The sequence below is a fragment of the Piliocolobus tephrosceles genome, chromosome 2 (genome assembly GCF_002776525.5).
Source record: "Piliocolobus tephrosceles isolate RC106 chromosome 2, ASM277652v3, whole genome shotgun sequence".
In the NCBI taxonomy this organism is placed as follows: Eukaryota; Metazoa; Chordata; class Mammalia; order Primates; family Cercopithecidae; genus Piliocolobus; species Piliocolobus tephrosceles.
Genome location: NC_045435.1, coordinates 99,106,446 through 99,122,296, shown reverse-complemented (window position 1 = coordinate 99,122,296; position 15,851 = coordinate 99,106,446). Strand labels below are relative to the sequence as shown.

Sequence of the window (15,851 nt, the reverse complement as noted above, 5' to 3'; positions counted from 1 at the left end):
ATACTCTTAGGTACTATCAATCTCCAGTCAGAGAAATCAGGCACATGGTGAGGAAGAATTGATCATGATATGATGTCATCGCAAAACTCAAACAACTTACAATCACATTAGGGTTAGAGGGTGATGACAAGTTTGGGGATTATATGCCAGCCTGTACAGGATTTATGCTGGCTGGAGGAGAGCTTTCAGCCTGCTAGCCAGGCTCTCAGAAAGCAGGAGACATTGAGGCTAAGCTTAGGCAATCTTTTCCTTTGTTTCTAGGTTCCTTTTGCGTCCGTATTTTTTCACTGACCACCCTCCCACCCATCCACCCATGCATCTACCCAACCATGCATCTACTCACCCACCCACTGACAGCTTCTTTTGCCTTCTTGTAGAAGGGAGTGTGGTTAACAGCAAGGGCTTTGCAGACACAGATTGGATTTGAGTCTTGCTGTGTGATCTTTGGCATGTGGTTTAGCAGGTGTTTCTAATTCTGTATCTGTAAAATGGAAGAAGCAGTCATGTCTTCTTCATAAAGTTGTTAGACTGAAAGAGATACCTAAAGACATGCATAAAAATGTTGGTAGAAACTTTGTTCATAATAACCCGAACCTGGAAACAACCTAAATGCCCAGCAACAGAATAAACATATGACATGTTTATATAACGGGATATTGTTCAGCAATAAAAAGAAACAAACCACTGCTGTACTCAACGATGTGGATGAATGTCACAGATGTTATGTTGTGTGAAGTTCAAGAAAAGGCAAACCTAATATATGGTGATAGAAGTCAGAATAGTGGCTACCTGTGTGGGGCGTACTGACTGGGAAGGGGCATGAGGGAACCCTCTGGGGTTATGGTTCTGTAGTTATAGTCACTTCCTTGATCTGGGTGGTGGTTGCATGGCTACGCTCATGTGTGCATTCATTGAGTTTTACACGTCAGATATGTGAACTTACTGTATGAAAACTATGCCTTGAAAGGAAGAAAACAGATATATACTATTTAATACAGTACTTGTCCCAAAGAAGACACTCAGAAAGCCCTCTTTCCTGCCCTGATGTCCTTGTGAACATGACTTTTTGTGAGATGAGAGCCATTTAATCGTGAGAAAGCTGACAGCTGCCATTTTTTTCCTGGTAGTTTATGTTCCAAGAGTAGGGAGCATGCTTGAGAAACATTTTCCTCTGATGGATGTTTTTTTTTCCCTTCCCTTCTTTTTCAACCCTGTGCTTGGTTTCCACCCATCCTGTTCAGGCTATGCAGTGACCGCTGGCCACTTCTCTCACGCGTCCACCACTGATGTGGTAGGAGGTGCCCCACAGGACAAAGGCATCGGCAAGGTGAGGAGAAATGTCTGTGGAATAGCTGGGGTCAGACAGAAGAGGGGAGCATGCTGTCCCTAGTGCAGAGGTTTGCCAGCTGACATTGACCAGAACATTCTACTGGGTGGCTGGTGGGCAGGTGATGAGGAATCCTCTGCCTGCCCCACTCCATTGGAAAGTTTCCCTTGAAAGCTCAGTTAGAGTGTGAGTACTACTCACACTCTCCATTCCCTGTACACTCTCATCTGAGGTTTTTCACAGCTGACTGTGCGTGTGTGCGTGTAATTTATAAGACTGAGCTCTGGCCTTATGGTGTCCTTCAAAAGAATGGCATTTAGTGCTGTCCAACTTCAGATCCCAAACCCTTCCCAAGTTTGGCTTTGATTTAATGGAGCTAGGTCTAGTCCCAGATACCTTTGAGGCTTTATTCTTGCCCCAAATTATTCTCATATTTTTCCCCCAGTGTTTTAGAAGGAACATTGGGTTCCCAAGACTGGTTCAGCCCAAAGGCTGGATTGGAAATGTGTGGGTCTGGCTTTCGCTAAACTACAGTATCTGCCAAAAGACCCACCCCCTGGATCTAGGGCTGTCTGAATTCCTTTGGGAAAAATGACTTCTGAGGGACCTGAATTGTGAACTATGCTCATTGGTTCTTTATCATGAAGGTACAGGAAATCCAGATTGAGTGGGTACAGATGGATCAGGAACCCGCATTTTTAAGAAGCTCCATAGGTTGCCTGATGGGAAAGACTGGGTGAACAAAGGAATGAACTTGGGATCTGAGCCTCTAGGGGTAGACCTGTGATAGAGTCTGGTCATATCTCCCAGAGCTTGGAGAAGTGAGATCTGAATTCTGGATTGGCCCAGATGAGCTGAGACCACTGGTAATTGGAGCCTTCAGCCAGGAGGTCAGGATGATCGGGAGCTGACGAACTTTCCAGTTGACTAGGCTTGACTAAGGGTAATTTCTGTGGATCCTCCTGGGCAGAGGTTAGGAGCTGCTGCTCACTTTTCTGGAGCATGTGCTTCCCTCCTCCCTAACATTGTTGCTGTGGAGAGAGGTTCTCCGAAACTGAAACCAGATAAACCAGGGCCCTGAGCCAGCAGGGAGGAGGGATCAAGCAGGTGACCTTCGATCACCTCAAGAAGGAGGTGGTTCTTTCCAAGTTGCATGAATTTCTCTAAATAGTAGAGAAAGAAGCACTGAGAGCTGTTTGCATTGATGTTGTCTTCTTGGGGAGGGGCTGCAGGCTACCGGGCAGCTCTGTAGAAATGGTAAAAATGCCTACCTCTAGTTCACAGTAATGCGGGTGCCTCTATGCTAATGATAGCAGCTTTCTTTTCTCCCTAGTTGCGGAAAACACCTTCTGGTTTTGTAGTTTTCCCTTCAGATGACTGTGATGAACTTCATAGTCTCTGTCAAGTCTTAAGACAACCTCCCTGCAAACCCCTCTCATTGGCTATCTGGGGGGTGCAGGGGATAAAGTTAAAAACATGAGAATGGTACTTATAATTGATAGAGCCAGATAGCAGGAATCCTGGACCCAGTTAATAAAGGACATAAAAATGCTTCTCTTTCAGTTAGACCACCTGAGAGGCATGGGGGAAACTGGTCATAGTGACAAAGTTGCTGACAATTCCACATTCCCAGGGATTGGGGCTAGTGCAGACTTGATTCCCAAGGACCGCATAATAGACCTCTGGCCTTCAGGATTTTGCTGGTTATTCTAGTGTCAGGGCAAAAAAGCACTCACACTAAGATGGCAGTTCCTTATCTCATGGGAAGGTTACTTACACTGTTTCTCATGAGACACTCTTCCCACGAGTTGTAATCCGAAAAAAAGAACTTCCATAGTCAAGTACATTTAGGAAGTTAAATGTCAGTGATCATCTTTGCAGTGGAGACGCATAGTTCACATGAACATGCTAAAGGCTCTAAAAAGTTCCACAGTCAAGGAATTTACTTGATGTTTAACTCCACATTTCCCAAACGAAACTCATATTTACCTAGGCAGATCACGTAACTCTAATATTATGTGAAATCACTTTGGGAAACTGCTTTGTCTACAGTATTCACCTCCACCCATCCCATTGTCTTCTGTTGTAATGCCTGTTAAAGTCCTATTGGGAATAAAGTCCAATCCATACCACCAACTAATGTTAAAAAAAGGAATAAAGGAAATATTTCAAGAAACAAAATACTAGCTTTTTCTCAGAGTTGAATTGTTTACTTGTAATTTGGAAGCTCCTTGGGTCTTATTGTGTATGGCTTTTATAAGCAATGTGGTTCAGGAGCAGTGGAGGTGATATCTGCCTCAGGGTTGAAGAACACTTTTATTTGCAGTGTTGGTAAAATGACAGCTGACTTCTTCATGATCATCAGCTAGCATAAGCGCATCTGCTGTGCACTTGGCCCTTAAGCTTTTAAATAGGACTCCCAGGAGGATGCTGATAAATATCTTTGATCATTGATTTCATCCTAACTAGATTTTTTTTTCATTCCATAGGTTTATATTTTCAGAGCTGACCGAAGATCAGGCACCTTAATTAAGATCTTTCAAGCATCAGGTAAAAAGGTGAGGTTCTTGGTATAAGTGACTATTTTTTATTTGAGAGATGTGATCATGTGGGAGTCAGTACTTTTTAGAAAATTGGTTAGAAGGCCCTACCTGTGCCCTATGTTTATATGGCAGTGCTCCCTGCTTGTTGGTGTCTTTACCTTCTCAGCGGTGCACGTAACCTGTACGTTCATGGGATTCATACTCTCTTTAGGAGACATTCTGTAGCAAGATGAGTTATATGTGGCCAAGTTACAGCACAGAGTTTTAAGAGATTGTCCATAGTTCAGACTGTCATCAACTGCATGCCCTGTCTCTCTGCCTCTATCCTGTCTCAACACATCTCCACTTCCAGGGAGAGCAGATCTTTCTGAGTACAGGTAGCAAGAAGTGCTTCTCACTGAACCTGTCTCACCAGCCCAATATTACCCGCTTCCCGAATCCTCAGCCCTCAACTGTCATTGCCAAGATGACTGTTGCCACACAGAGAAAATCCAAACACAGGTTGCCTGATTCCTCTTAGAACCTTGAAGCAGAAATAGCTCAGGGTACTGCCCTAAAGTTAGTCCTGGGTGAGATTACTCTGCCTGGGTCCTCCCCACCCCGTCCCTAATCCTCTCTCTGCTTTCTGAAAGTTTCCATTATACTGTCCTGTCATCTAAAATTAAGCCAATTAGAGAGTCCTGCTATTAATAAGCAACAGTTTTCATGAGCTTATCAGTCATGCTCTCCTTGTGTGGCTTAGATCAGCAGGACTGTTTGGCTGAGCTTGACTACTCTAAGGGACACAAGTTTAGGCTGGGAGCTGTGGGGGTAATTTGGAGGCTGGTCTTGGTAGAGGCCTTAGTGGGATCTAGGAAGAAGCATAGGATGTCTGAGACATGGGAGGAGGCCACGTGCCTCCTCAATTCTGTTCCTGCTGAGTTAGAACTGCTGTATGCCAGCCTGGGATCCTTCCATGTTGTTCTGATGGTGAATCATATTCCGAGTTCCAAAAATCCCATTCAAGTAGACCTTTTTGCAATTTTAACAATCCAAATAGGTATGCTTAGTATATAATTGTCATTATCTTTTGAATGAAAAATGCATCACCAAACTTGGTTTTGCATTTTTCCTCAGAATGGCTCTGCCTTCCCCTGAGAACTCTGCTGGCTTATGTTATTTTAACATTTCCAAAACCCCAAAGCAACAGCACTGGAAAATGACTGTGAGCCATTCTGCAAAAAGGTTTTCCAAGCACCCCTAAAGTTAGAAAACAAGTAACTCCGTGCTATTTGTGATTTACAGAAGAGAGTCCTAAAGAGCAAGTAGGGTGTGCGTGGAGCTAAGGCTAACATTTTAGATCTTCTGCAGAAGATAAGAAATGGGTGAATGTATCTAGCATAGAAACAATCTCCCTCTTCCCTTCAAAGGTACCTGGGTTTGAAAGCCTAAAGGTAAAGAATTCCTTTTTTTTTTTTTTTTTTTTTTTTTTTGAGACCGAGTCTCACTATGGCGTGATCTTGGTTCACTGTAACCTCTGCCTCCCGGACTCAAGCCATTCTCCTACCTCAGCCTCCCAAGTAGCTCGGACCACAGACATGCGCCACCATGCCCAGCAAATTTTTTTATTTTGTAGGGATGGGGTTTCACCATGTTGCCCAGGCTGGTCTCAGACTCCTGGGCTCAAGGGATCCACCCACCTTGGCCTCCCAGAGTGCTGGGATTATAGGCATGAGCCACCGCACCTGGCCAAGGATTATTTAAAATGAATTGTGGAACTTAAACGTGCCCATCACCCTATTTTCTGAGTATCTTTATGTTCAACTGTAGCTGTGCCCCTCAAACTGCTCTTCCTTCACTGCCCTACTCCTTGTTGTCTGTGCCCTGGGGAGGCCCAGTTAATGCCTATTGCCCTCAAGTAATTAACAGTCTGTAATTGTGCCCTGTCTCCTCCTTGAAAACCTCTTGGTTTGGATGACAACCTATGCTCAAGTTGATCAGGTTTTGGGGGGTAGATCTGAGAGTGGATGGTGCAAGGAGGATGAGATTAACCTCTGGGAACCCACTTGTCCAAACTTCCTGAAGACTTCTGCCATTGAGTTCCAGGACAGGTTCAAGCTTGAATATCTGCTTGAATGTCCTTATCATACCAAGATACATCAGGTTCCCTGAGAAGGGACAGAAGGGCCCAGGTATTCAACTTCCTGGCTTCGTAGCTGTTTGACTTTTTCTTTCTTTAGGGCTCTTTTGGCCCTAACCTTTGCACCATTCCATAGGCACCCCTTCTTTCTGCCACTCACTCACAGCCCTCTTGCCTTCACTTCCTTCTACTAGTATCTCCAAGTAGCTTTATCCTGTCATCGTTCTGCTTTTGAAATAGGCCATGACCTTTCTTTATACAACATACTCTGCTTCTTGCCAGAAGAAATGAGACATTCATGTCTTTCTGACTTCTCTATTACCTCCTACAAAAGGACATGACCCCAGGCTTTCAAAGGATGCCTTTAGCTTTATCCCTATGTCCAGAGCCACATAGACAGGAGAGTTCTAACTCAGCAAACCACCGGTTCACTTCTGCTTCCGTTTGGCTAGAATTTGGTCAGATAGTTCTGCATCCTGGCTTCCCATAAGAAAAAAAAGAAAAAAAAAAAAAAAACCACCAAAACAAAAAAAGCTGATTTTTGTCTTTATTGGTTGACTTTCTCCAAATAGTACATATAAGAAATCACCAACATGTGTGCAGTTCAGATGTTAATACAGACACACATCTCCACATTTCCAGGCTGATGGGGACTCTGATCATTGGATGCTGATGCCAAAGCATGTCATTGCCATATTGAAGTTTTATTGAATTAACGGAGTATGTAAAGCATTTGTATTTCAAAACTTAGGTAGGAAACTTCACATACAGAGATTTCTAATTTAACATTGATGAAGATGCCAAATTAAATAGTCCTTTGGAATGAAACAAACAGTTCCCCTGGGGCTCAGCCAGTGAGTGCAGCCAGCAGCTTGGCTCTTTGGGTCTTTGCCTGTGTCTTACTGATTTCTTTTACCAAAGCTCAGATGGGGAGATTGGCAAGGCCACTGAAATAGTGACTGGTAACTCGATTTCTTGCCTCCTCACCCTCTGTGATTTCAACCCTTTCCTGTTCCTTTCTCCTTTGAGAATGGGTAGTCGGAGGGGAGGGAGATGGCCTTTGCATATCACTGGGGAAGGATATCTGAGCAGCCACTACAAAGCCCTCCTGTGATCCTGTTAGCTGCAGGAAATAGATTGGAGTGTCCTTTACCTCTTTCCCTCAAACTCCCTGGGTCAGCTGCCAACAAACTCCAACAGCAAAAGAAAAAACTTGTTCATGTCCATCAAGCCAGGGGCCTGCTATTAGAAAACATTTATTTTAAAAGAATAATGCTTTTTCTTTTTCTTTCTTTCTTTCTTTTTTTTTTTGAGACAGAGTCTTTGCTCTGTCACCTAGGCTAAAGTGCAGTGGTGCGATCTTGGCTCACTGCAACCTCCGCCTCCCAGGTTTAAGCGATTCTTCTGCCTCAGCCTCCCTTGTAGCTGGGATTACAGGTGCCTGCCACCATGCCCAGCTAATTTTTGTATTTTTAGTAGAGACGGGGTTTCACCATGTTGGCTGGGCTGGTCTCGAACTCCTGACCTTGTGATCCACGTGCCTCCCAAAGTGCTGGGAGTACAGGGGTGAGTCACCATGCCTGGCCTCCTCCTCCTCCTTCTTTTTTTTTTTCTTCTTTTTTTTTAAGTAGAAGTTGCAAACTGACAGCCTTTGGAAAGAATACAGCCTACATATATTTTGTTTGGCTTGCACAGCATTTGTTTATTGTTTTTACGCATGAAGAAGTTGTGAGCATTTAAAACACTGGCACTTTAAATAAAGCTTTAAATTTTTGGCTTATTTTGGAAAATGCAAAGATTGCTCCTCTCTGGGTCAGCCTTCCTCTTGGTGGCAGTTAGCTGCACCTGGGTAGAAGCTGCTGCTTTAGCCAGGCTTGTGGGCTTCAGTTTGCCACAGTCTCCACCAGTCGCTATTGTTATGTAGATATGGAAGACAAGTGTCACTTGCCACATTAATTTTTTTTCTTACGTCTGTTATATCACCTGCCTGGATCCTGTTTGTATATGGGTTTGAAACTCCTAATTAAGCTATAATTAAAAGTCAATATTATCTTGCTCTGTTCCCTCATCAGTCAAACAGTCTTAAAAGTTGTACCTTTTTCTGTCACTTCAGCTCATGCCTTCCTAACCAACCTTTAGCTATGCATAGGACCGGGAGAAAATAACCTATTTCCCCATGTAACATTTATTTTCATGCCTTTCTTGTGTTGTGAGATTTCATATTCCTACTTGCTTGGCCTTGTCAAATGTCTGATATAAGGGGCATTTTTATTATGGGTGTAATATAACTTTGAATCCTCGGCTTGCATTTTTAAAAACAGCACCTCATTCTCTGAGCATCAATCTATTTATCTTCCCCTTGATAGGACTCCAGGAATGGGGGACTTTGGGTCACACTGACTGGGGCCCTGCCTTGCTGCTGGAAGTTGGGTATTCCACTCTTTGCTAGGCGTTCTGGTTTAGGGGGCAGCATAGCCATCCAGCCTCTGAGGGATGTTTCTAAAGCCAATGGGGTGGAGGAAAGCGAGGGCATCCTTGTGTGAGAGCAGACACTGAATGCTTTGTTGCAACTCAACTTGGTTGCAGATGGGCTCTTACTTCGGCTCCTCCTTGTGCGCAGTTGACCTGAATGGGGACGGCCTCTCTGACCTGCTGGTGGGGGCCCCCATGTTTTCTGAGATCAGGGACGAGGGACAGGTCACTGTCTACATCAACAGAGGAAATGTGAGTACAATACTGGACAACATGTGGATGGGTGTGGGGTAGGGACATTTGTCCAACCAGTAGTGGCTGAGCACCCCTCTAGGCGGGCACTGGGGGCCGTGTTACCCAGAGGAGATGAAAATATGTGATTTCTGTCTTGAATAAGCTCAATGGTCCATTAATGGAAAGTTATATACAATGTTACAACTGCATACACCCAGGGGCCAAGGAGGAATCTTAATTGTCTTTTGAGTGCTTACTATGTACCAGGGACTCTTCTTCCTGCTTTCTGTGAGAGATTTCAATGCAATGTACACATGGTATCAAGGGTGCCCATTTTTCAGGTGAAAAAACTGAGGCCCAGAGAGGTTAGGTAATGTGTCCAAAACCACACAGCTAAGAAGTGGGGCTGGGATTTGAACCTAGGCAAGCTGGCTTCAGACCTGGCATGCTTTGTGTCTCAAGGTTATGCCACCTCTCTGGGAGCATATGCACATCTTCCCAGGGAAGCAGAGGAGGACACAATGGCTGGGGAATCTTGAAGAAGGAGTAGGAGTTAGCAGACAGGCAGGGTGGGCTGGAGCAGAGCTCCCAGTGCGAAACTGGGCAAGTGGGTTGGGGTGTGAGGTGGTGTCACCACTCACTTCAGCATGGGGGGTCGAGGGACTGCATGGGAGCCATAATCTTGTTTTCTTTTTTGTTTTTGTTTTTTTGTTTTGAGACAGAGTCTCACGCCATCACCCAGGCTGGAGTGCAGTGACGCAGTCTCGGCTTACTGCAACCTCTGCCTCCTGGGTTCAAGCTCTTCTCCTGCCTCAGCCTCCCAAGTAACTGGGATTACAGGTGCTTGCCACCACACCCACCTACTTCTCTGTGTGTTTTTAGTAGAGATGGGGTTTCACCATGTTGGCCCAGCTGGTCTCAAACTCCTGATCTCAAGTAATCTGCTCTCCTTGGCCTCCCTAGGATTACAAATGTGAGCCACCATGCCCGACCAATAATCTTGATGTCCCCTATTCTGCAGAACCACAAAAGGGATGTGACATGGACAGAAAGATGCCTCTGGCCCTCTGTAGCTAATGGAGGGTGGGTGAGTGGGGGCTGGGTTGGGGGACAGCAGTGCATCGTGGAGGCAGGAGACCAGTGAGAAAACACTCTTTTCAGGATCTGGAAATACCAGTATTCAAGTGCAAGTATTCAACAAGAGTGAGGTAGTTCAATGAAAACATTCTGGTGCCGCCTACCTTTTATCTAACATGAGAAAATGCTTATGAGATAATCAGTGGAAAATGGGATGAAAACTGCATGTATAACCAGTCCTCAGAAATATGCCAAATACATACAGAATATGAGTAACAGCTCTCTGGGTAGATGTTTAGTTTTATCTTTATCCAAATAGTAAGAATATAATCTCATATTAAAAAAAAAAATCAGTCAAAGTATACTGTTAAGCAGTGACTGAGATGCTAGGTATCCCAGTTGGGAGAGGGCAGAGGTTTAGCTATAACTAAGTGAGCAGATGCCAGAAAGGAAGGAAACAGTGAAAGGAGAGCCAGGGACTGTTAGAGCCTTATGTTGCCTCTGAGGTTTTCAGGCTTTTCAGGAAGGCAGATCTAAAACCAGGGAGGCTTCAGGAGGCCAAGGCGGAAGGATCACTTGAGGCCAGGAGTTCAAGACCAGCCTGGTCAACATGGTGAAACCATGTCTCTACTAAAAACACACAAAACATTAGCCAGGTGTGGTGGTGCTTGCCTGTGGTCCCAGCTGAGGCTGAGGTGGGAGGATTGTTTGAGCCCAGGAGGTGGAGGCTTCAGTGAGCCACTGTACTCCAGCCTGGGTGACAGAGTGAGACCTTGTCAATCAGTTAATCAGTCAATCAGTCACCACTGCCAACAAGCAAGGTGTAGTGGTGGTTGCCTGTAATCCTAGCTATTCAGGAGGTTGAGGCGAGAGGATCCCTTGAGCACCGGAGTTTGAGGTGGTAGTGAGCTATGATTGCACCACTGCACTCCAGCCTGGGCTAGAAAGCGAGACTCTGTGTCTAAAAAAAACAAAATACCTGCGAGGGAAGGTGCTTATTGGCACCTGTTGCAGGAACCCTTGGCACCTGCATCTCCACTGACATTCTAGGAGGTCAGGGCAGGGTGCAGGGAGAAATCAGGGGGACATTAAATAGATGAGTGCCGTGGGCATTCAGTGGTGTCTGCCATTATATTTGCAGGAGACTGAGACATTTGTGTAGGAGTCAGGTCCAACAGCCAGACTGTGTGTCTAAATCAGGAGGTGGACTCTTGAAGCACAAGAACTGCCCCAGGCCTCCACTGGGCATGATGCGCCTACACCCTCTCCTGCCAACCAGTGTTTCTTGATGTTGTGTGGTTATTCTAAGTACCAGAGTATTCTCATTTCTGTTGAACGTAGCCATTTGAATAAAGATCAGAAGGCAGTGTGGAGGAGTGGAAAAAATGCTGACTTTGGAGCAAGGTGGACCTGAGTTTGAATCTTGGTTTTGCCATGTGCTAGCCTGTGTGATGTGGACAAATGGCTTGAAATTGGTGGCCCAATTTCCTCATCTGTGAAGTGAGAGGCATCATAAGATTTTCCTTATCGAGTCATTGTGTGATTTGAATGAGGAGCTGGCTATGCAGTGCCTGGTACATAGAAGGAATCAGTTGCTGGTGTTCCTCTCCTCTTCCCCACGACACTGAAAGAAAGAAATTAATGCGTATTTGTGTTTTGGGGTGGAGGTTTCATTCACCCAAGAAATCATCTCACCTTGACTGTTTTCAAGTTGTAAATTGTGTTGATAGTGAGAAAGAAGACTTGGTCATGGTAAAAGCCAGACACTCGCAGGATGGCCTGTGGGATATAGTGGGCCCAGACTGCCTCTGCATTGGGGAATGCATAAATCTTCTCATGCCTCAAGACATCAGATCGCATTGTATCACTCTGGTATTCACGTGTCAGTGATTTGGGGTGAGAGTGGGTATGACTTTTTCCCCCAAAGTCAGATGACTTTTCCTGCCTTTGTACACCGTTGACCCCCGCCCCCGTTGGTTAGTATTTTCTCAGGAAATTCATACCTGAGCCATGCATGAATAACAGGCACAGTGACGTCTGCCACCACAGCCACCCCCTGGCCAAGAACGACTGGGTGCTTGGATTTTCTGAACCATGACTCCCTCTATCAAGATAACTCATACATGCACTTTGCGAAACAGCTTTATAAACTTGTACCAAAAGACACAGGAAAGAAAAAATAGAAAAATGTATACACTTTTAAAACAACATTGGGGAAAAATTGCTATACCTTAAGGATGCGGAGAGCACAGGGGGGACAGGTGGGTAGGGAGGTTTGCTTGTGTGTAGAGCATTAGGACAAGGGGGAGTATAGTCATTGGCTACCATGACATTCTCCTTCCCTCAAAAATGCATCTCAGGCTATGGAAGACCATCCTGCTAAGCAGGTAAAAGGGACTCATTTTGCCAGCAGGAGAAAGAAATTTGGGTTCCTGTAATTCTGCCCAGGTGTTTCCTGTCGATGAGTGTGCTCTAGCAGGGCAGCATTCAAGCTCTGGTTTTTTATTGATTTTTATTGTTTGTTCTGTTTGTTTTTGTTTTGTTTTCCATTTTCTTGTCCATCCTGTTTCCCAGGGAGCCCTTGAGGAGCAGCTGGCTCTGACCGGGGATGGTGCCTACAATGCGCACTTTGGAGAAAGCATTGCCAGCCTAGATGATCTGGATGACGATGGGTTCCCAGGTGAGTGAGTGTTCCTGGTGCGTGGAGCCCCTCCAGGTGCGGCACACTGCTCTGCTTCAGAGGGTCAGCCTGCCCGCTGACTGTCCATCTCTAGTGGCATGCTCCTGGGTCTACTGGCCCACTCCAAAGGCCCATCCATGTGCTGTAGGGAGAGAGGACACATTTAGAGGTGCTCTCCGTGTAGACACGCAGGGCCGAGCTTCCAGCCCACTGGAGTTTTGTCTCTGCATAACCCCTCCTCACCAGCTCAGTGTTCTTTGTTTGCAGTGGAAGCAAACCTTGGGGCTGGTTCGTCTGGGACTTCTTATGGCAGAGAAGTTTGAACAGCTTCATCCTGCCATCACATCAACTCTCCTTGTTTCTGAGCCTTTGATGCTCCATGATGCTGTACCACGTTGATGGGGAATGAGTGAGGAGAGAATTAGAAACCTAGACATCTTCTGCCTGATTATAGCAGCAGCTGGGTTGCCTTTTGAGAGTGCACGTGTGTGTGTGTGTCTCTTGGGAGGCATGGAGGCATATGTACCTAACGTTTAGGTCTGTTTGGACAGCAGTATTCCTCACAGCCTCTTGGCCTCTCTCTCTGGCTTGTTTGAGCCTCTTCGCCTCCCTGCATACACAGCATAAGGACATCGGGAGGCGGAGCAGCCATGTCACCAGGGTATATGGTGGTGGAGGTGGGGCAACCCTTGCCCAGGCCAGCCATCCAGACGTCTTTGATACCTCCTACCATTGGCTGCAGAGGGCTTCATTTTCCTCCTGCTTGGCCTCACTTCTGCAGACACATGACTTTGTTAGAAGCAAGGAAATAAAGTTAGAAAGATCTAGGCTTTGTTCTAGGAGTTGCCAGTTTGTGAGAGTAATGTTGTTTTTTTTTGTCTGTGAAGTGAATGCCCTCTGTACATTTCCTTTATCCAGGAATGAATTTATTATCAAATAATAATAAGGAATAGTCCTTTATCCAGGACCTCAGACTTTCTCAGTTATGCAATAGCCATTGTCTATGGAATTCTCCCTGATGGAAATTAGGGCAGGTAGTTTATATTTGCATTTCTTTTATTGGATGGGTCAGTGGTTTTTCTTATGAGCATAAGGTAGAAACTTTTTTGGAACTAAACTCTTCTCGGTCAGCTTCTATAGTTTTCACTGTACTGTTTTTTTTTTTTTTTTTTTTTTGAGATGGAATCTCACTCTGTTGCCCAGGCTAGAGTCCAGTGGCATAATCTCAGCTCACTGCCACCTCCGCCTCCCGGGTTCAAGCAATTGTCTTGCCTCAGCTGCCAGAGTAGCTGAGACTACAGGCGTGCACCACCACGCCCAGCTAATTTTTATATTTTTAGTAGAGATGGGGTTTCACCATGTTGGCCAGGCTAGTCTTGAACTCTTGACCTCAGACGACCTGCCTGCCTCGGCCTCCCAAAGTGCTGGGATTATAGGCGTGAGCCACCACACCCAGCCGTTTTTTTTTTTTTTTTTTTTTTTTTTTCTGCTAAGGGATCATGTGCCTAAATTAATGGTTGACCATCAACAACTAATAATTTCAGGTATCCAGGGACTCAGACATGATAACCAGAATTAGGGAAACTGCACTTATATTATTAATGTGGCTTTTTAACCCATAGCTGTTTTTCTACCCTCAGATGTGGCCATTGGTGCACCCAAGGAGGACGACTTCGCAGGGGCGGTCTATATCTATCATGGTGATGCCAGTGGGATAGTTCCGCAGTACTCAATGGTAATTGGTGTGAGAGTGATATGGCAACTATTCATACATTCATTCAACAAACATGTTTGGAACCTTCATTATGCACCATGCCCTGGAGGTACAAAGAAAAACATTTTTCTTGCCTTGGCCTTCCTACCCTTTTGTGAAAGATATAATTAATATTGCTTATTAAATACTAAAAAAAAAAAAAAAATTCTTAGACTCCCAAGTTTGCTCACACTCAGGGGTGCATTTTTCTTAAAGAAGATAATTTTCAACTCTTACTCAGAGTTAGAGCCATTTATTTAAGAAAAAATGCTCATCATCACTCGCCATCAGAGAAATGCAAATCAAAACCACAATGAGATACCATCTCACACCAGTCAGAATGGCAATCATTAAAAAATCAGGAAACAACAGGTGCTGGAGAGGATGTGGAGAAATAGGAACACTTTTACACTGTTTATGGGACTGTAAACTAGTTCAACCATTATGGAAAACAGTGTGGCGATTCCTCAAGGATCTAGAACTAGAAATACCGTTTGACCCAGCCATCCCACTACTGGGGATATACCCAAAGGAATTATAAGTCATGCTGCTATAAAGACACATGCATACGTATGTTTATTGTGGCACTATTCACAATAGCAAAGACTTGGAATCAACCCAAATGTCCATCAGTGACAGACTGGATTAAGAAAATGTGGCACATATACACCATGGAATACTATGCAACCATAAAAAAGGATGAGTTCGTGTCCTTTGCAGGGACATGGATGCAGCTGGAGACCATCATTCTCAGCAAACTATCGCAAGAACAGAAAACCAAATGCTGCATGTTCTCACTCATAGGTGGGAATTGAACAATGAGATCACTTGGACACAGGAATGGAAACATCACACACCTGGTTCTATTGTGGGGAGGGGGTAGGAGGGAAGGATAGCATTAGGAGATATACCTAATGTAAATGACGAGTTAATGGGTGCAGCACACCAACATGGCACATGTATACATATGTAACAAACCTGTACCCTAGAACTTAAAGTATAAAAAAAAAAAAAAAAAAAAAGAAATGAAAGAAAAAAAAGAAAGAAAGGAAGCTTTCTCTTTTTGGTGACTACTTTGTCAACCATCTATGCTAAGGCAAAGGGATATGTTTTAATATATAATCTAGAAGGACAATGGTCCATGGTGGAGGGGCCTGAAACTGATCACAGGCTGTCATCCCAGCTGGCCTCAAAACCAGGAGCCAGTTAGGACTCTGCCCTTGCGCCCTATACTTGGGAACACGGAAGTGGTGAGTTCTGTTTTTTGCCGTATCAGCTTGGTGTTCAATCTTGCTGATGGTGTCAAGCCCAGCCCATGGGAAAAAAGGAAGTCATGCTCTCAGCGGAAGCATTGTCAGGATATTTGTGGATGTCTGCATGTGGAGTGGCACCGGCTCTGGTCTTTTCCCAGTGGGTCAGAGACAGAAGGGGACACACACTGAGAAATTTCCAATCAACAAATATTTGTTTATTGAACACTTATTACATGCTAACTACTTCCTTGCTAACTACTTCCTATTCATATGTATATATTTGTATTTTAATTTTAAGAGGCAGCATGTAAATGCAAGTACAACTTCTACATGAATAATTGTCCTGTGGCAGATAGAGATAAACTAGTTAAGGGTGGAGGGTTGGTTGGTTGT

General features: G+C 44.7%; 1 protein-coding gene across 1 annotated transcript in view; it reads left to right on the top strand.

Moving 5' to 3' along the window:
- ITGA9 (integrin subunit alpha 9) overlaps nucleotides 1–15,851 on the top strand; it is a 381,793-nt gene that overhangs the window by 64,724 nt on the left and 301,218 nt on the right. The window contains exons 7-11 of the mRNA XM_023187614.2: nucleotides 1,242–1,327; nucleotides 3,817–3,885; nucleotides 8,576–8,713; nucleotides 12,347–12,452; nucleotides 14,093–14,187. Coding sequence (XP_023043382.2) covers nucleotides 1,242–1,327; nucleotides 3,817–3,885; nucleotides 8,576–8,713; nucleotides 12,347–12,452; nucleotides 14,093–14,187 — 494 coding nt within the window. The remainder of the gene's footprint in view (nucleotides 1–1,241; nucleotides 1,328–3,816; nucleotides 3,886–8,575; nucleotides 8,714–12,346; nucleotides 12,453–14,092; nucleotides 14,188–15,851) is intronic.